The following is a 22,474-nucleotide window of genomic DNA, read 5'->3' on the forward strand; positions in this document are numbered from 1 at the left end:
TTTTTCTTTTAGGTTTTATGATCTCAATTACACCCAAAAAACCTGAACTTTAAACATTCAGTGGATTTTCTGTGGTCTGAAGTTTTCTTTGGGGTTTTTTGGGCCTTTTGAGCTACAATGAAAACAGGCAACACAGTGAAACAGTGACATCTGCTGGCAAATCCCATTGACATATATGGGATTTGCAGTAAGTGATGTCACTTACTGCCGGCAAATCAGAGCACCTGTTTGAGCCAGAAAACCCCAGATCACAGAAAATCTACTGAATGTTAAAAGTTCATGTTTTTTGGGTGCAATTGAGATTAGAAAACCTAAAAAAAACAAGAACAATTCCAAAACCTTTTTTTGAATGTCACAATCCCTTTAAGATAATTGTGCCTTCACTGATGTGTGGGACGGCGTTACGCCAATGTCAGTGACTGTGACCGCTGTTAGCAAGAACGAATTATTGTTCCATTAGGCAAAAGTCCACTCCACTCCGTTTGTTTACTCACTTCTTAATTTGCATTCTGCACGTGTCAGACCTATATTAATTTACTGTGACACTGATGAAGCTACAGTAGCTAGACAACTAATTGCTGTACACCTCCCAGCTGCACCTTCCAGATGTTACGGTGTGAAAGAGCTTGTGTGTGTGCCCACTGCCTGCTTGCGTGCATCCGTGTGTGTGCAGTGTGAGCGTGTGCAATTTTCTTTGTATCATAACATGCAATCCTGTCAGCAATGATGTCTCACTAAATGTGTACACTCTTGTAGCTAAAGCTGCAATCCAGTCTCATGTCCTACCTTCATTTAAAATCCAGAAATGTCCTTCTAACTTCCAAGACTGAATAGAGACACACGGGGGCTACAAATTCCACGCCCCCAAATGAAACAGCGGCCCCACTTGTACTGCAGCTGTCAATGCAATCCCTATGAGAGGCATCATTAAAATACCCTCATTTCACTGGTCCATTACTGAGGCTTTAACGATTTTTTTGTGTTCTAATAAAGTGTCCCATATGTTTGATTTGTCCTTTTCAATGTCACATACCTGCCATCTCAATATACAACCCACAATGTAGGCCTACTATATACTACTATATACTCCATCACCATTAGAGATTAAAAAGTGCTAGCACTGTAAATCTCAAGTTAAAGTGGTCGCACAGTATATATGTCATGGTCGCATCCCTGGAGATTTTCAATACCCAGATATATTTGTTGTGTTTTGTTTTATAGACTATGTATTTGTGGAAAATTATCCAAACAGCATCTTACAAGACTAATTATTAATACTCATCTGGAGAATTCACTAGGTAGTTGAAAATGTCAGGATATGCTACTCCTCCCTTTAGCTGGGTTATTTTCCCAACTATTCAGCCAAGTTAATTTATACAACAAGCTGACAACGGTAAAACACACCGTCGGAGCTCCGAGGTAGGTAGAACACATTAGTAAGCCTGTGACATGTTCAAAATATAGACATGAACAAAGTCAGTCGGGATTGGGATGTATTATTGAGAATTCCACTTTTCAAAGTCGGCGCTTGTAGCCTCGTAAAGGCAGTGACGTCCCTTAAAAGCGACTGCCGTCTCCCCTCTGCTCCGTTAACATTATGGGTAACTCATTCAAGTGGTAAATTATATGTGAAATACATCCTCTATTGAACAATATATGTTGACAAAGACACTTCATACAGTTGGAAACATATTTTTATTCAAATCAAGTCTTCAGTTCATTTCGTTACATTTTAAAAGTATAGGCTACAGTTGAATTTCAATGGACTTCTATGGGCTGGCCTGCAGTACACTAGAAGTGGGGCCACTGTCTCATTTGGGGGTGTGAAATTTGTAGTCCCTGTGTGTCTCTATGCCAGCTTGGCAAGGGGAGGCGGCGAGGCGCTTATGAGCTTGCTGTTTTAGGCATTACTACCAGTGTTGCCAGATTTTGCGAGATAAATAAGCAATCAGGTTTATGAAAACAAGCCCAAAAGAACTGACTATATGCCGCATGAGCACTTTAAACCTATAGGCCTATGCATAGATTTTGAATTTATAACACTAATACACAAACGTGTTAAAGCGCGTCCCTGACACAAAATATTTGCAGATGGGGGTTCCATGGACAAATACTTATTTATTTGGGGGGTCCTTGTCATGAAAATGTTTGAAAACGACTGGTTTAAACAACATTAGGAATCAAGCCCAAATAAGCAATATACTTAACAAGCCCCAAAAACTAGCTTTAAATTAACTCAGAGGATTTTACAGTGATCCGTAGCTTTCTAAAATGTGTGCAAACATCCCACACCATTCTAGCCCCTCTCCCCCACATGGAAGTTGGGGGAAGGGTAGGTTTTGGGCGGTAATCCACACATGCTGCGTGCCCGGCTAGCTCAGTCGGTAGAGCATGAGACTCTTAATCTCAGGGTCGTGGGTTCGAGCCCCACGTTGGGCGCAGTTGTTTTCAAAAACAATGGCATGAGAAAACATGCGTTTACATTGCTGACCTTACCATTAACATCTATCTATCTATAAATGCACTACGTGTGTACGTCTGTAATGCACGTAACTCGAGAACCGTTTGCCCCACCGACTTCAAATTTGACACACACGTTCTACACCCCCACAGGGAGTGCATTGCCTAGTGTCGAGTCGGTCATGGTTGTCCAGAACCACCACAAAAGGCCTACAGCCGGGCACCGATCTAGAATTCTAGATTTTCATTATGCTTTATGTAACATGTGACAGGTCATGATTCTGAATCCATTCCAAGCATTAGTTTTGCACAAAAAACACTCCTTGGGCTAAAAGCGGCCATAGCCGTCATCACAAATGTGATGAGATCAGCACATTTTGGGCACATGTGGGCAAGGAGTGTTTTTTGTGCAAAACAAATGCTTGGAATAGATTCAGAATCATGAAAACCCCCTATAGTTTGACATGTCTCATGCTACTTCTCAAGCATGATGACATTTTGTCATTTTTTACATTGTTACCTTATACAGGTATGGTATAAAACAAATTGCTCAATGCTGACAGCTTGACAGCTGGTCAGCAAGTGGATTCATGAATGTATGTATAGACTATTTTAGGCCAATAAAAATATACCAAATTTCCCACTCCACACCCGCCGCTGCCGGACTACCAAGACTAAAAAAGGAATAGAGTACCCTAACCCTCAGAGCAAATATTGTACTTGTACACTGAAATTATTTGAAAACTTTAGTTACTACTTACTATACAGATTAATACATACATACAAACATACATTAACCACTTAAGTCCAATCACTTTGCATATTCAAATCTGCCATAAAAAAAACATGTGTGAAATGGGCCATTCATAATAAGTAACTTTACTTTGCTACTCTAAGCATAATTTTGTTTTGAGTACAAAAATGTACTTATTATTTTAATGCCAATATAAGTTTGATCTTTTACTCAAGTAAACTTTTCAGTACAAGACTTTTATCTGTAATAGTATTTCTCTCTCTAGAGTCTCTTGATGACAGTGCTTTGGTCCTATCGACCACAGATGAATGTCAGGGGAGTTTATAGGCCACCCTATTGATTGTTATGGTTCAGCAGTGCTGAAGTTGTTTACTCATATAATCTTTTACACACATATCTTTTTTACACACACACACACACGTCTGTGCACGACAGTGTGCCTGCGGGACTGTCTGAAAAGCGGTTAGTCAGGCATGCAAAAGAAGCATAATGGAGGTAACCTGACTCTGACAGATGGGGGCGGTATTAAGTTCCGTGGAATCAACACTTTTTCTCTGCAGATTCCTGTGGGGATAGATAGATAGATAGATAGATAGATAGATAGATAGATAGATAGATAGATAGATAGATAGATAGATAGATAGATAGATAGATAGATAGATAGATAGATAGATAGATAGATAGATAGATAGATAGATAGATAGATAGATAGATAGATAGATAGATAGATAGATAGCCTATATATCCTTTTAGTTCTTTTCCCACAAAAAGAGCAAAAATAGCTACAAACTTAGATCAGCTATGTTTGAGTATATATTGGTTTAGTGATTACAAAGATTTGCATCTCTAATCCGTCTCTCCTGAGACAGATTCTAAGAGATGTCATTGCACAGTATGACAGTGGCACTGACGGATGGGCCCAACACACTGTCATTAGGACAAATGGACCACTGACGGGTGGACCCAACACACTGTCATTAGGACAAATGGACCACTGACGGATGGGCCCAACACACTGTCATTAGGACAAATGGACCACTGACGGGTGGGCCCAACACACTGTCATTAGGACAAATGGACCACTGACGGATGGGCCCAACACACTGTCATTAGGACAAATGGACCACTGACGGATGGGCCCAACACACTGTCATTAGGACAAATGGACCACTGACGGATGGACCCAACACACTGTCATTAGGACAAATGGACCACTGACGGATGGGCCCAACACACTGTCATTAGGACAAATGGACCACTGACGGATGGACCCAACACACTGTCATTAGGACAAATGGACCACTGACGGATGGGCCCAACACACTGTCATTAGGACAAATGGACCACTGACGGATGGACCCAACACACTGTCATTAGGACAAATGGACCACTGACGGGTGGACCCAACACACTGTCATTAGGACAAATGGACCACTGACGGATGGGCCCAACACACTGTCATTAGGACAAATGGACCACTGACGGATGGGCCCAACACACTGTCATTAGGACAAATGGACCACTGACGGATGGGCCCAACACACTGTCATTAGGACAAATGGAATAAACAGGAGGCAAGTTCTGGCATAATTTTTCCTCACGCAATCAACACAGATGAATCAGAGTGATTAATATCTGGGCTCTTCAGGAGAGACTACCCAAATAAAATATACTGGAGCACGACTGCACGTGTTTAGTATTTTGCAGGGGTGACTCATGTTTCAACTTGCGTCTTCCTTAGAGTCAAACCGATGAATGTTTGATCATGCTGCGTGTCAGTCAGATGACAAAACAGAGCAATTCGTACTGCACTCTGTAAGTTATTAATTTTGGGGCTTTTCTGCCTTTATTGATAGTACAATGGAGACTGACGGAACATCAGAGCCTGTACAAGCCAATGCAATCTCCAGTCTCCTTTGTTCTGTTTCGCATGAAAAGGTCAGTTTTCCCATGGATGGATCAAATTATCATTGGGTCCTTCAACTGATCTGAATGGACAATGGCCTTTATATCAGACTGAGATAATGCATGCGCGTCCTCGATATTTTTAGAAGGTGACTACTACAGCTCATTGATGATGATAGATAGATAGATAGATAGATAGATAGATAGATAGATAGATAGATAGATAGATAGATAGATAGATAGATAGATAGATAGATAGATAGATAGATAGATAGATAGATAGATAGATAGATTATCCTGATGTCCCACTTTCCTATCTCCCTTATGCTCTCTCTGACTGCCTCCTCAGTTGTTCTAGGAACAGATGTACAGAATCTTCACTCCTCCTCTTTCTAATTCCCCTCTTGGAGCCTGTCCCTCCTTCCCTCCGTCCCTCCTTCCCTCCTCTCTTCTCTTGACACAAAGGAAAGTGAAGAATTATCTATTTATAAAATAAATACAATATTTAAGTTGTTTTTATTTTTTTATATTAGTTATAGAGGGCAATAATAATGTATTAACTTAAGGAATATTTGTCTAATTAGCCAGGGATCCTTTTACGCTTTGGCTGCCGTGTTGTCCTGGGCCTAACAGAGGTGATGTAATTACTATGGCTCATTAGCATTCGTCCTAGTTTATACCTTGCACACATTGTGTTGCACACACAGTTCAGTCCATATAATTGTATGGAGACTACAGAGCGATTACCCAGCGTCTATATGAACGAAAATAATAATTGGCCGTGTTTGATTTGATTTCTTTATTATTATTTCTTTTAGCCTTTCGGCTAATCTTCCAAAAGTCCAGTCTGTGCGAGTGTGCCGTGCATGTGTGCGCGCGACCCGTGCGTGCAAGCATGTCCTTCTCCCTGCTCACAAGGTCTGTTATTATTATTCTGTTATGAGCTTGTATAGCTGCACCACAGTGAGACAGTAGGATAAAAGTCCTTATTTTTGCAGCCAGTCAGCCATTCTTTGAGGTCACATTACAGAGCATCAGTTTTACCTTCAACAAGCATTACTGTGATGTACATGCCAGTTACAGTACTAAAGAAATGCACTCTGTCGAGCTGCCAACTTGCGCCTTGCACACAAGTAGGCCATGTATGGCCTACTTGTGCGCAAGCAGAGCGCATGAGGTGAGCCAGTGGTCAGAGCATGAGGTGCGCTCACCACTGGCATCACCGCTTCCAAAAACAAACTGATATATTATGATATATTGTACTGACGTTGCCAGGGATGCTGGTTACTGATTGGGCTATACTGGGCTATGTGCGCACCGCAAATATGTTCCGGGCGGAAATGAACAACTTAGAACACAATAGTTCCGCCTTAGAGAATTTTGGTGCCTACCTAAACTACTGCGCTGAAACTGCATGACACAGAAGCAGTTATAGCGGACCCCCGCAGATAATAATAATGCAGCTGGTAATTAATTGATTTAATCAATTTGGGCTTGTTTTTCTCCTTCTACACCAAATCTCTTCTCTAGTCTTGTGACACAGAGCAGATCTGCTACTTAAACTTTCGCCAAACGTTTTTCTGGCATAACATGGACACTGGACAGAATGGTAGAATAATAAGATGCACTATAATCAAATGTCCATTAGTGAGTCTGCCTAATGCAAATGCTTATGTCTAATAATGCTTCAGCTCTCACAGCACCCATCAGAAGTGCAGCCTTAATTCAATCAATGAAGCCACATTTCAGGGCAAGCGTCACGGGAGTGTGTAAGATGAATGTGCTGTGAGGCATACCTATGGACTGAAAATGTATACACTATGCTTAGTTCAAAGAAATTAGGACTTTGAAAACTCAGTACTTTGAAAAACCAAGCCTTTGAAAACGTTGTATTTTAAAATTTGAGGTGACCTATGAAGCCAAAAGTATATGAAGCCAAAAGTATAGGCCTACACTCACAAAAAACAGCCCAGCAGTCTGGACTCGATCTTCTTTGGTCTGTGAAGCACGATTGTAGCAGACGTTACTTCATCGTATCCTTCAAATAGAATACAACCTTTTTGAATAAGAATGAGTTTTGAGTCATAGGACTCTTCCCTCAAATCTTCCCTCTTCAAATGAAAATATACCATGATGAAAGAACTTTTCTGTTAGAATTGTCACGTAAAAGACTGGAAATTGGGGTTTTATGAGGTGGGTGACACAACTCTGAGTGGTTTATGGCTCAGTGGCATGGAAGTAATCATACTGAATGGTAACTGGTAAGTGGTCTGAATACCTCCCTTTTCCAAAGTGCTTTGCAATTTATGCACAACAGTACATTCATTCACCCACACTGACAGCAGAGGCAACTGCCTGCTCTGATCTGAATTAGTTTGAGGTGTTTATTGCTATCTCCAGGACACTCAGAGATGATGCCAGGAGCAGCCGGGGATCGAACTGGAGACCTTCTGATTCCCAAGAAACCGCTCTACCTCCTCCTACGCCACTGATATCCCATACATTGACTATTTCAGTATGTACTGCACGATACTGTGTTTGACCCTGTCCTGTCATGTCTGTGTTATCTTTTCCAACAGTACCGGGTCGGCCAGCTGTACATGATCAGTAAACACAGCCATGAGCAGAGTGATCGAGGGGAGGGCGTGGAGGTGGTCCAGAACCAACCGTTTGAGGACCCCACACATGGCCAGGGACAGTTCACAGAGAAACGAGTCTACCTCAATAGGTCAGTGGGATATTGCTATCTGCCCTTTTCTCTTTCTTTGGGTCTGTCCATCTCAACTGCACTAAAGTAGCCGGACAACAGAATGTGTTTGCGGCATCAGAAAAACATGAGATGGCTAGACTGATGGGAAAAATCACACTTATGTGAAGTGAGGGGCGCCTGACTTTTAGAAGCCTGCACATAATGGCAGGGTCACTTTCAATCATTACTGCGACTACATTACTTTACTGCGACTACATTACTTTACTGCGACTACATTACTTTACTGCGACTACATTACTTTACTGCGACTACATTACGAGACATGAACGCAGTGTAAAACAACACCAGTCACAACATGTCTTTATATTAACCCACATGACGTCGCGTGACGTTTACTGCTGTAAACATACAAACATTAAAAGTCTATTATGGACTATTGGCAGCCATATGACGTAATTTCAATATCCAGACATTGGAGGGGATAGCGCCCCTCAAAAAGAATAATAATATTGGTTCCCATTCCTTGGGGTGTTTTTTCCACTGTTTATTTGCACATACTGCATGTGAAATTTTACCCATTCTATAATCACTATAGGAGCAGTGAGCAACCGTTGTGAGGCACTCTGGTTTAGAGTCTTGCTCAGGGATACACATTGACACTGCTGGCCTGGCCTGGAATTGTTCCTGGGACTTTGGCTCCCCATGTGGGCTCACTAACCACTCAGCTATGACCGCCCCATATGTTGTGCACTTTCACGAAAAGACAACCACTCCATATACATACCATATAAGTTTCAACATTGATTTTCTTTATATTACTGTGCAATCATCATTTACACACAGGCTTATCAAATGAAACAACATAGGGCTACAATAGAATAGAGTATGTGACCCCCATTCACATTTAATTTTCTCAGTTGCCCAACGGTATGTTAATTCAGGCCCTTCCATTTCATGTCCATAATGCTGTGGAGCGGAAATGGAGTCACACTGAAAACGTTTCTTTTCCAGTGTGTCAAGTATTGTAATCCTACTAATCCACAAGAAGTGCAAATCCAAGTAATGGTCGCAGACCTGCCCACAGTAGAGGTCAAATGTGAATCAGCAAACCTGGAAAGTAATTTCCTGCTACAAGCACCTGCAACATCCCAGGTCTGCACATCATTTGACTTTCTATGAGGCCGTCAATCATGGCGATGCAGTCAGTCAGCTTAAAGGTATATTCAGTGATTTCACTTAATTCAAATATCACTTATTTTTTTGTTTTGTTGTGATAATCCTCCCTACTATAGAGTGTGCTGGCCATATAAGGAGTTCCTCCCTGTCCCCAGTTAACCCCTGGGGGTCAAAAAACCTTAGGTTTCGTTTTTGACTCTCTATCCTGATTGGACGAAAGGCTGGGTCCCACAGCCAAAAACGAAACCTAAGGTTTTTTGAGTGAAATCACTGAATATACCTTTAACAAAATGGGTAATTGCAGTCCTTTGTTACAAAATAAATTGCACTTAACAGCTTAGAAATGCAAATGAATTCATCTCTTGGTATTTGTTGTACGAGAGACTGCGTTGTGGCAAGATCGTTACCATGATGCAAACTCATTCAGTGTTTCTAATATGAATATGGAATGCACAAGCTCAAGACAGGATCTGACATGGTGACATGGGCCTCAGCCCTTTTATCTGCCTGTAATAAGTGCCCTCTCCAGAGTCCAGACCATGAATTCAGCATTTACTATGGTAAAAACAAACAGCATTCAAGACAGAGAAGACGACGTGAATTCGATGTGAATGAGCTGATACTGTAAGTGGGAGTGTAAACTAATGAAAGGAGAATGACCGTTTATTCTGTTTGTGCATTCTGTGCCTCGTGTAATCATTATATTATGTTTTAAATCATTATGAATTGACCATAATAGTCTATGTTTCAAACCTAAGCTTATGCTCTCTCTGTATAAGCTATAACCAAAAAATACATTCTGCACCAAATATTTTGGTCTGCCAGTCCAGTTTCCTCTTTGGGTGGCACAGGCACACCGTCATCGCTTGACAGCTGTTTATTGTATCTGTGTTTAGTATACATATATCTCCACACATGCACACACGCACACCCACACCCACACACGCGCACACCCACACCCACACACACTGATGGATACACAAACTTGTAATGACAGACTGTTACATACAGTATGCAGTGTAAAGTACCACCCTAGAGGCTCATTTTGTGTGTGTGTGTGTGTGTGTGTGTGTGTGTGTGTGTGTGTGTGTGTGTGTGTGTGTGTCTGTGTGTGTGTGTGTGTGTGCGAGCGTGTGTGCGTGCGTGCGTGTGTGTGGCACAGAAATTCCGCAGGTCGGCAAAATTAAAGACCAACGACAGAGAGCTGTGTAGCATTTTTTCAGCTTAGATACCTGTGTCAGCAACTACTGGAGGAGAGCTGTTATGTTGAGTCAGCACATCTCAGAGAGAGAGAGAGAGAGAGAGAGAGAGAGAGAGAGAGAGAGAGGAGAATGAAAGTCAAACTATGACAGAACAAGGATGGTGAAACCTACCATATGGCAGGACCGTTTATGGGCATTGTGCAAAATGATGGTAATTTCACAAACAACTTATTATCAAACAACAAACATGGTGGCCCCCACGTTGTAACTTGCTATCGTACCAAGCTGGCTATTGAATCACTCTATGATAAATGCTTTCTTTACAGAAATGGCAGGTTATAGAAACAGTAGCGCGTTTGTTTGGTTAGCAACTGGGTTAGCCACATGATTGACAACAACGTCATCTGCTTTCCTACTATTTTGATTGGTTGGTGTGAACCATTTGCCGAAGACTCCCGCTTAGGCAACGCCAATCCCAGAAACTGCTGTCGTGGGGATATGGCTTTCAGTCTGAATAATGAAGTGAGACGAAAATAAATACACTCATTTATTTTGGGTGTATTTCCCTGTTAAATTGACACTTTGACTGTCATATTCAACACATTGCTGGCCAGGCCTGGAATCGAACCTGGGGCAACTGTGGACTCCTGCCCCTAATTACAATGGTGGTTTAAACTGGTGGAAACACAAGTCCGTTTGCAGCTGGTTCCGTGAAAGTTCCAAGGTTCCAAGGATCTAGAACGGAACCGTTTTATTTTGAGAATAACAAATATTCAAAGAGCCTATCGGTGATCTTCAGCTACTCAGTCAGGGTTAAATATAAACTGAATGTTGGATGATTGAAAGTCATTGAGCACATACTGAGGAGGTGTTTGTTCAGCCTCTTCTTGAAGGCATAAACACTGCTAGATGTAAAGTCTTATGGGGGAAGTCTGTTCCATAGGCTATTGTTATAGGAGAGTGCAGAAAGCTCCATATGACGTCATTTCAATATCCAGACATTGGAGGGGATATAGCGCCCCTCAAAAAGAATAATAATATTGGTTCCCACTCGAAAGTGACCTTCCAGGCATCAGCCCACTGGTAGGTGTGAATATGATGGTGCAGGTCATCCGCATACAGGAAAATGTTGTTCTCACGCTGTTCCACAACATCATCAATGAAGATGGAGAATAACAATATGCCCTGAATCGATCCCTGGGGTACAGATCCGTTGATCGGACGTGGTAATGACTGACCAGAAAGCACAACTCGATGGATCTTTCTTGATAGTTCTGTAGCCAGACATGCAATCTTCCAGTTACGCCCTTTGAAGAGAGCTTTGCACAAAGGCCGTTGTGCCAGACCTGGTCGAATGCACCCTTAATGTCCAGTTTCGACAGCATTCACTTCGCCACCTTGGTCAAGGATGTTGTTCCATGTCTGGGACAAAACTGTATTGTTTATTGGAGATAAGGTCATGGCGGAGGAGATATCTCCTCCTCTGTTTGTGGACAGAGGATTCTAGAACAGTTCTAGAATCAAAGTTATTTTAGTGGAAAAGGGGCCAGTGGCCTCTATTCAAAACTGTATGTGAGACAAGCCACACCCCCTTTGGATCAATGTGAAAAGTTGATCTCTTTTTCCTTGACCCACAGCCAACCTTTCCATTAGTTTTGTACCAATCCTTTCCTTAAACTGCTTGAGAACACATAGCCTCAATTCAAACCGTGACATGATCTGTGCTTGTGATTGAATTAAGTATTCTTTTCACGGACAGTTTTCCCTGGATGCAGTTCAAGAAAGCTTCGCTTTCAGCTTTATTTTTGGCCTTCTCCTTCTCCAAAATGTGGCATTGAAACTTAGAAAGCGAGCTTGGTGTGAAAGCTGTATGTGGGCTGTCTGTCTTCTACTAACCAGCCACCCACTATTGGCACTGAAGAATGAAGAACTGAACAGATGGTGGTGGTGGAGGAGGAGGAGGAAGAGGAGGGGAGAGAGAGAGAGAGAGAGTGGGTGCCACTTGGACTCCTGCTGAAAGAAGCTGCAAATTAAGAAAAGAGAAAACAAAAGCAGGGTGCTTCAAAGTGGGCACAGCTCTACATTTCTGTTCTGACACTTCCTACTATAGTCTCCAATTATAGTATAAGGATCTGAAAGTTCAGAGCGCGCACGCACATGCGCGCACACACACACACACACACACACACACACACACACACACACACACACACACACACACACACACACACACACACATACACACACACACACACACACACACACACATGCATGCGTGCACGCAGTTACACACACACACACACACACACACACGTTTACATACTGTAACTGCACACATACATAGTGTATACTAGTATAAGAGGGGGAAAATACACATAGGCCTACGTCATTATGGGCTGCCTCTGTGGACATATCGGGGCTGATGGAGAAGTGCATGTTCCTTGATGACAGAAATAGTCATCATAAGTTCATAACCTTGATTGGTTCATATTTGCCGCTTTTAATGTAGCCACATGTCCTGTCATTAGCATCCCTGCTAGCGATACTAAGCTAGCTAGTGTCACTTGCGGACTGTGCTAAATCCTCCTTGATAGTATGACGGTGGATCAGTTATTCCACCTCTGTACTCTTTCAACTGAATCTGACAACCACTCCAGGATATATAGCATCTTAAATGCACACATGTGTTACCAGTCTTCCCACAGTACCCGTGGAAGAACCAGATGGCTACTGGCTAGCAAAGTGCGTGACCCAGAAGGAAATTGATAAATAACTATAATAATTGGATGTCCGATATTCGGATCTCTTTTAATTGAGATCTGAATGTCAATATAATGACTCAGACCATCCGAACATTTGGGGCCAGCCCTGATGATCAAGGAACAAAGTTAATTATGGAGGGTGAGGCCTTCATGCTGTCTTGAGGTCAGTGTGAAAGAATAAAGAGATCATAACATCTTAACTGGATTCATGTGATGCTGATTCCTTTTGTGATTTGATGATGGCAAATTCAGTTTGTGGACTCTTTATTGTGGGAAGATTTACAATCAGAAGAATTGATTTTCAGGGAGGAATACCGCAATAATGGAACCAAATAATTCACGTAACCCTCTCTCTTCTATCTCTCCCTATCTATCTCTTTCTGTCACTGTCTGTATGTCTGTTTTTCTGTCTGCAGTAAATTGCCCAGCTGGGCTCGGGCAGTGGTTCCTAAGATCTTCTATGTGACAGAGAAAGCATGGAACTATTACCCTTATACCATAACAGGTACAGTTAAAGGAAGCAGACATACTTTTTCTTTCTCAGAATAAAGATACACCAATATACATACATTTGGTATCCATCTCTATCCACTCACGCACCGTCTTATGCGTAGGCTATTTTAACTTCTTTCATTAATGTTATGATAAAATAAAATGTTTTGATGCCATGTTTATTTTCAAATGGTAAATGGGGACAGACAAACTATTAGTTTGAGACGCCACCATCGATATTTTATAGATGAGATTCCTATACCATATATCCAATGATGTATTCCCTGATGTTTCTTTTTACTGAAGCAATATAACAGTTAAGGCCTATTCATAGTCTGGATTTTCGGTGGTAAGGTGACCACCGCTCCGGTGGTGAGCTGACCACCGGAGCTGAAATAACGTTGAGCGGTGGTGAGTAAAAACAGAGAGAAGGGCTGGAGCGGTGGCGGTGGTTTGCTCTTCACCGCGGCTCGTGACGTCATGTTGTAGTTCGGTGGTCACCCCACCACTGTAAAACCAGACTATGTATGAGCCTTTAGGATTTGTCACCATATCCCACCCATCGTAAAACTATAGTCCTCATCATTGAAGAGCAGCCTGTATTAACAGTGTGTTTGTCTTTGCTTTCTCTCCCGGTCCTATGACCTCCACTTCTCCATGTCCCTACATCACGTCCTGTAGAGTACACTGTAAGTATTTCTTTGTTCACAATTCTTATTGCGCAGGGTTACAAAGTGCTTTAGATATATATACTGTATTGTATTGTGTTTTATTACTGCTTTGCCTAATTGTACAGCACTTTGGTCAACTTTGTTGTTTTAAATGTGCTCTATAAATAAAGTTGGATTGGATTGGATTGGAGAATTGCAGCTGCCACTTTGGTAATAATAATCTTTACCACAGTCAGATTATATGCACGTTTGTGTGTGTGTGTGTGTGTGTGTGTGTGTGTGTGTGTGTGTGTGTGTGTGTGTGTGTGTGTGTGTGTGTGTGTGTGTGTGTGTATATATATATATATATATATATATATATATATATATATATATAACCAATTATACCTTTCAACCTGCCTGCATGTAACTGTTATTTATTTTGGGTTTTACTTAAAAATACATAGAAATAGAAATAGCGAAGATAAGCAGATGTACAAACTCACAACACGTTGAACTTGTGAGCACAAAAAGTTGGAACAACACAGGAGTAGACTGTTTCACCTGGCCAGCCAGGCCAGGAGGCATGAATGTGTGTTACTGTGTCCATGTGAAGCTGAGCGTTGCATAATCAGCCAACAGTCCCTGCATAAATGAGGGCTTTGTTTTCACCTGTTCTCTGTTTGCATTCACAGTGTTCATTTCTACCCAAGTTCTCCATCCACATAGAGACGAAATACGAGGACAACAAAGGATCCAACGACAACGTGAGTGTCCCTTTGTGCTTACTTACTTACTTAATCCTCTTCGTGCTAGGTAGCACATAAGGTCTTCACCAACGAACGCCAATGCAGTCTGTCTTCCGCCCAATGTTGCAGTTGGCCCCAGGTCGTTGTTGTTATTGTTGTTTGTTCAATTACTAGAGTTTTGGCAGACTTCGTCATACAATGGCGTCATGCAAAAATAGGGCAAATATCCAGTCTACAAGCTCAGTAGTACGCTTTACATCGTGACGCGTTGTGAGCTATTTTCACAATTTTAAAAACATTGTGAATTGTTTTGAAACATTTCGCCTACAGTATATAATGACATACCCATAGAATAGGATTGATTTATTAATTGATTATTGTATTGTATGTGTTGTACCGCTAACTTGAACCTATTCAGGACGGGAACCTCTTTTGGTGTTTTAAGGATTATGTTATACTTTAGCTATTGAATAATAGCAAATCTACAAGCTCACAGAGCGGCACAGTGCCGCCCTACGAGCTACGATTTTAAAGGGCAGTCCATACTCTCTCCGACCACCGAACTTTTCGTCGGAAAGATCAGACTTAAATTTTTTCTCCGAATTAGAGTTCGGAGAGTCACAACATCTGGGAGTGCAGCTTTCAGAAGTTGCGAGTGACGTCATGTTGTAGTTGTACCGGAGCTCTCCGACGAAATGTTCGGTGGTCGGGGGGGAGAGTATGGACTGCCCTTAACTCATATCTTTGCTTCTGGGAGGTCCCTGGAACCACATATTTTCGCATGGGCCAAATACAGATCATTCTGGGCGTCCTTTGAGATGAAAAAGGTTGAGCATCACTGACATAGAAATATAGGTTTTTCAGAAAACTGTTAGGATTTAGAAGCCATCTTTTTTAGAATTGGCCTCAGGTCTAAAAGGGTTAATAACATTTTAAGGACTATGGAGAACATTTAATACATGCACCAAACCAAAAAGTGAAGCCTGCAAAACAGGGAATTCTCACACGATGGTGCAGTTCATATAAGCCCACTTAGTTACAGATCGGCTTTGGATTGAGACCCGACCATACAGTACATGTGCCTCTCCATTCCATATCCTTCTAAGCTTTCCTATAGTGTAGAAAAGCTCAAAGCGTGGAGCATAATTTCCAAATGGATCTTCTTCTGCAGTATGTACGGCGTACACGCATTATAGGATCCAAGTGGTTCTGGCAGCTTCTGGACCGTCTGTGTAATCAGTTAATGCTTTAATGCTCTGAGAGACTGCCAAAAAATGCCTCCAAAAATGCCTCCACCTGTTGTGAACATTTCAATCTGTCCGCTGTCTGCCTCACTTTTCTCTCACCTTCTCCCTCTTCACTTTTTTCCAATTTGTATTGGCATTAGTTATCTTGGCTGTATTTCTTTCAATCATTTTATTTTCATTTTTTCACAAACTGACACATGACTCACATACAGTACACCACTTGGCTGTATTGATCGGCATCGCCTTGGCACCCAACTCCAAATGCAACAGGAAAGAAAGTGTGCAGTTGAGGTAAATTGGTTGAAATTTATGGCAGTGGGTTTGGTCAGCTTCCTTCATGTTTTCTAATAAGGGGACTTTAAATCATTCTTCCACTGGAGACCGGTTCCAACTCCTCTCCTCCCTCCTGTATCTGGGTGTGTGTGGAGGTAAATAAGTACCCAGCTGTGTTTTGTACTTGAGGGGTTACATAATGCCGTGTCATGTTCTCTGAACATGTGGCATGATCCTTCCCCATGTATGCACATACCGCACCAATTTATGAAAGTAAAGAAAGAAAGAGACAGAGAGACAGACAGACAGACAGACAGACAGACAGACAGACAGACAGACCTGCAGAGCCGTGTTGAGTAGATAGTATTGTGTTGAGTATTGTATTGTGCATTGTGCATGTTCAAGGATATGGCAGTACATGACAGAATTGCACTGTACATATAGCATGCATCTGATGGGGAAAACGGATAAAAGAAAGCCAGTTTATTTCAATCCCTCTATTTCCCTGTCAACTCCTTTACCCACCCCCCCCCCCCCCCCCCCCCCACACACACACACACACACACACACACTGCACCCCCCCTCAGTCTCTCGCTCTCTCCCTCACTCTGTCACCGCCTGTTACTATCAACCACCCCAACCACTTAATTAAACAGCGTTATAACAGCGTTGTGCAAGATGATGACAAGGACACCTGCGTTTGTCTTTTCTTTTTATCCTCTCCCTTCTTCCTGTCTGTCTCCCCTTCTATCCTCTCTCACACGCACTCATGTGCACCATTTCCCCCTCTTTCTTTCTTTCTTTCTTTCTTTCTTTCTTTCCTCCCTTTGTCTCTGTCTCTGTCGCTGTCTCTCTCTGTCTCTCTCTGTCTCTCTCTCTCTCTCTCTCTCTCTCTCTCTCTCTCTCTCTCTCTCTCTCTCTCTCTCTCTCTCTGTCTCTCCCTTGGCTGTACTCATGCATGCTGACATATCACCCTGCTGTGCCAGCACCACTCTTTCACACTGCAAGTGACAGAAAGGCCTCTTGAAGAGTGAGAAAGAAAAGAAAGCAGCGAGAGAGGAAGTAGAGAGAGAGAGAGGTAGCGAGAGGTAACAATGGAGAAAGGGGCCAATGACACACAATACTTGAGTTAGTGAGTGAGCAAGTGTGTGTGCGTGTGTGCGTATGTGCGTGCGAGAGAGTGAGAGAGAGGGGGGAGACTTTAAATGTGTTTGTGAGAGATATTTGTGCTCTTTGGACAGAAGGGAGAACAGCAAGGAAGGACAGCAAGAGAAGCCAGAGAAATGTAGAGAACGTGGACGGAAAGGAAAGTATGAAAGGCGGAGGGAGCAGTAAAGTACAGTATCTGCCGACTGTGCCGACATGCTCAACAGAGATCCACTTTCCCAAATGCAATGTCAGTTCCATATTGCTGTAATGTGGGAACAAGAGTAGGTGCCGATTCAGTTGATTTCCGTTAATATCCCCATTCTCAACCTTGTGACGTTTACTTTACGTGACTCTGTAGCTGAAGTGGGAATGAATGCTTCCAGGTTTTCCACAACGTATCATGATGCTTGTGATCCTTTTGAATGAAAGGTCCGTCATTCTCCCATAGTGGAGCAAGTTAATTGTATTCACCTGATTCATGTCCCATGTCTCAACGACTCCCTTGTTGGACGGCTAGAATGAAAAGCAGCAGGTCTTTCAGGTTGCCAGGGCTGCTGTAAAGAACCACGTACGTGTCTTTGCTATAGCACAAACCGCTGCTCTCCTGTAATGCATCAGACTGATGGACCAAGTCCAAAGTCTACCCTGAGGCCTTTGTTGTCCAGTTCTTCTCATAAGTAATTCTATTTGAACAATATAGTTCATGGCCAGCCCCTGAACATCACTTATTGTTGACGAATGACACCATCGTGCAACAAAGTAATACAGTAGGCTTTGGGCTCTGCATAATGCTGTACCTTTTTGTAACATGATGCTCTGGTACACACTAACGCACGCACGCACGCACGCACACACGCACGCACACACACACACACACACACACACACACACACACACACACACACACACACACACACACTCACACACACACACACAGCCCAGAGTCAGTTCCACGTCAGATGGAGATCATAAACCTATTGTTTTTCCTTATGCCCTGCAGCTACAGTACTGTATGATGTGTGCTTATTACCGCACGTGTGCGTGCGTGCGTGCGTGCATGCATGCATGCGTGCGTGTGTGCGTGCGTGCGGCCCAGAACATGTGCGTGATTACACGATGTGTGCGTTGCTGCGTTTGTGCATCCACGTTTTGTGAATAGCCATTGATGTGTAAAACTATACACACTCACTGCATGTTGGATGATCCGTGAGAATAGATGTGTTGACTGCCCCCTGTTGGTTTTAATGGCAATGACAAGGCATCTACAATAGTGGTAGATCGAAATACAAAATATTTTTACATTCTCTAATTGTGTAGACTTCTTGTAAATTAAGTAATGCAGATGTGGAACAATAATGTAACTCTTGAGAGCGTAAAATGACCCGTAGGGGTCCATTTGGTTTCATTTTGGACCAACTCTCCATCATTTAGCTGGTGACCACCTGGAACCCCCTCAAGGACCACTGGTGGTCCGCGGACCACTGGCTGAGAACCCCTGGCATAGAGAATGGCAGCATGGATACACAGTCAAACTGGGATGAGCAAGTCTTGGTTTTGTGTGCAGATCTTTGACAGTGAGCTCAAGGACCAGGAAAGAGAGGTTTGCTTCGTGGACATCGCCTACGATGAGATCCCTGAGCGCTACTATAAAGACGATGAGGTGAGTGTTTGCGGTGTGTGTATATCAAGTGATGTGTGATGTGTGTACAGTATAGTTGCTCTCATCCAGAGCGACTTGCTATAAGCAAGGTAAATAAATCATAATTGCGACCATATAGATTGCAGATTAATATGAAAACCTGCAAAACCTGTCAGTCCGTCGTTCCGTGATCATGATCTATCAGTACATCACAAATGCCATGTGGTCTCACACGGTTGTCAGCTCAAACCCACAAAGCAAACACTTTCAGTTTTGCACACAAATGTCAGTATAGCATATAGCCTAACATTACAAATGTATACAAGAATACCTTTACAATTCCATTTCCCACCTCTATTTCCCATTCCAAGTTCATTTGTCTTACTCTTTTATGTAACGCTATTGCCACTATTGTAAAAATTGCTGCCTGAATGTTTGGTGTGTGTGTTTGTTAATCTTTGCTAGGACCTGAGGTATTTTAAATCAGAGAAGACATCTCGAGGGATTCTCCAAGAGGGTTGGAGGGACAGCCAGGACCCCATCATGTGTTCCTACAAACTGGTCACTGTCAAGTTTGAGGTCTGGGGCCTGCAGACTCGTGTGGAGCAGTTTGTTCACAAGGTTTGTTCCCAGTGCTGCTTCCTGATGAACAAGTGACCAGCATGATGTCACATTCTTTCAATGTGATTATACAGTAGATCATAACGTTTTTCCAACAAAGACACACACATTGTTTTAAGCTGCAATGTTTCTGCTGTTCTCTGACTACAATTAATCGTAAATGTTGTGTTACTTTTACATGTCCTTTTACAAAAACACATATCTCTATGTACTTAGTATTTTACATCAAATTCACATTTAAAATAAACATAAAGACCAACCAAATACCTTGGCATAGCAGGGCTTGACATTAAGGCTTGTCCGCTTGTCTGGGACAAGTGCATTACATTTTTTCTTGTTACTTGTTTTACTTGTCCCTTCTCTCAAGGAAAAGTTTACTTGAGGAAAAGCTAGACTGAAAATATAAAAACTTCCTTTGGGAAGTCGATGTTTGAGAAGCACAAACATATTTGACACACAATTGACAGGTGTGTTGCGATTGGTGTTGGGTAATTGATCACACCACCTATTTTGTGTGCCCCATACATTTGTGCTTCATAAAGGGAAGTTCAGTCCCGCACTCATTCCGGGCCCCTCACCGGAGAGAATGTCGTGTGCAGCTTGTGGAATTTTTTTTACCAAATACACATTTTCTGCCTTTCAAATTAATATTAAACTAGTCCCCAAAACGACTCCAAGTCTTAGGAATTAAATATTGGGTGGGTGCACAGGCAGTGCTACAAGTTTAGGTCAGTCTGCTAACTGTGCGCGGATAGGACCGATCTATGGCTGTGTATTTGGAATACATGAAATATATGTAAGATCATAGACATTCTAATCTAGGGCTATTAACTTGAGAACATAGAATATTCATCTAACATTCAAACATGTATTCACCAAGTACAACCAACTTACAGTTAGTTGATTTAAAATGTAATCCTATTTGTGTGCTCGGTCTCCGCACAAGTGACTTTTGTGCCCAGACAAGTGAATGTGAAATGTACTTGTCTGAAGGACAAGTGCCTCAAAAGGTTAATGTCAAGGCTTGCACAGTGTATTAAGATTGACTAAAAAAGAAGTGTGACTTATTGCCCTACTGTGTTATACGTTGCAGGTGATTCGAGATGTGCTGCTACTGGGACACCGGCAGGCCTTTGCCTGGGTGGACGAGTGGATTGGTAGGTCTGACAGGCCCATGTTGTCCATTCATACACATGGATTATATCCATGTTCATGGATCCTGGAACGGTGCATGCATAGGCCTACACGTTTGTGTCTCAAGGAAAATAACTGATTCTCCACTGAAACAAATGTGCAACACATGTTTCAGTGGATAATTGGTTATTTTCTCTTAGAGGCACGGTCAGGCGATTAAGTATTTATTAGTCTTAACTCACTATAATATATACCCTAGATACTGGCATTAATTGAATGTACTGTTAGTGTCACAAAATTAATTTAGCATACAGTACATAGTGTATAGAATACATTAATTATATAATTCAACTGACTGTTCAGACTTTTACACAAAACATTATAGCATGTCTTAGCATAATGTAGGATTCCTTACCTCCATACCTGCCTCCATTATATTAGTATTAACAAATTGATGTAGTTACAAATGTTTTTTGTATGCACTATTTTCAAATAGATGCCGTGTGTTACCATGATAATAACGTTTATGTAAATTCAGTGTACAATGAATGTACTTCCTCCGACTCTCATCACTGCATCGCACTGCTTTACTAAAGACAAATGCTGGATGCGGATGTGTGTTGCAATGTGTTTGTTTCAATGAAAACACATGGAACAAATACTCCCAAGTCATCTTTGAAGACTTCTTTCATGTTTCAAGGCATAGCGGTCATACAGTTCTTAAGACCTTCACTTTAATAGCTCTATATTGTGATAGCAGTCAGTGCTATAGATAGAATGTGTGTTCAGTAACAGGGGTCTTCCTGCCTCTCTAGCTCTTTTACTACATTTATTTTGGGACATTGCAAGTGTGGTTTCGCCGATACTACCACACTAAAAGAGACATTTCAACCTATTATACCAAAAGCAATGAAAGACCATAAATTGTACAGTAATATAAAACTATGGTGAACTTTGTGCAGTCAGTGCAGTGGAGGTAATAGGAACAGTAACATATAGAGGTAGTGAAGTTATCTGATCTAAATAAAAGCCTTGTCCATAGTACAGTAGATACACAATGTGATGTCCACATTCCGCTTATAGAGAGAGAGAGAGAGAGAGAGAGAGAGAGAGAGATTATTGTTCATATTGCACTTAATGAAAACAACATTAGAAAAGACCTATAAAATGCCTGCTGACAGTTAGCAGATTGTGTAATGTAGACCTAACAGGATATGTCATTGATGCTCTCTGAAACATGAAAGCTCTGTCTGTCTGTCTGTCTGTCTGTCTATCTGATTGTTTGTATCTGGTTATGAGAGAAATGGCCTTGACAGCAGCTACAGTATATGGTGCAGTATCCCTTTCACATGCTACAGAGATGTTTCCATAGCTGTGGGGCATGCAGATAGCAGCTCTCTTCCTCTCTACCACTAACCGCTGTCCCTGACATCCCGCCATGCTCCTTCCTACCACTAACATCCTGACGCACGTACTGGCTTGTTTGGGGTGCATTTTCCTTGGAATGATTTTGTTTTTAAGTAGTGTTTTCATACCCTTTCCAACAATCCA

The 22,474-nt window shown here is 42.0% G+C and overlaps 1 protein-coding gene across 1 annotated transcript in view; it reads left to right on the forward strand.

The window, feature by feature from the left end:
* pitpnc1a (phosphatidylinositol transfer protein cytoplasmic 1a) overlaps window positions 1-22,474 on the forward strand; it is a 96,170-nt gene that overhangs the window by 68,046 nt on the left and 5,650 nt on the right. The window contains exons 2-8 of the mRNA XM_083766021.1: window positions 7,699-7,847; window positions 13,386-13,474; window positions 14,143-14,150; window positions 14,807-14,878; window positions 19,094-19,189; window positions 19,634-19,789; window positions 20,883-20,946. Coding sequence (XP_083622147.1) covers window positions 7,699-7,847; window positions 13,386-13,474; window positions 14,143-14,150; window positions 14,807-14,878; window positions 19,094-19,189; window positions 19,634-19,789; window positions 20,883-20,946 — 634 coding nt within the window. The remainder of the gene's footprint in view (window positions 1-7,698; window positions 7,848-13,385; window positions 13,475-14,142; window positions 14,151-14,806; window positions 14,879-19,093; window positions 19,190-19,633; window positions 19,790-20,882; window positions 20,947-22,474) is intronic.

Source organism: Protomyctophum parallelum, assembly GCF_964188405.1.
Source record: "Protomyctophum parallelum genome assembly, chromosome: 5".
NCBI lineage: Eukaryota > Metazoa > Chordata > Actinopteri > Myctophiformes > Myctophidae > Protomyctophum > Protomyctophum parallelum.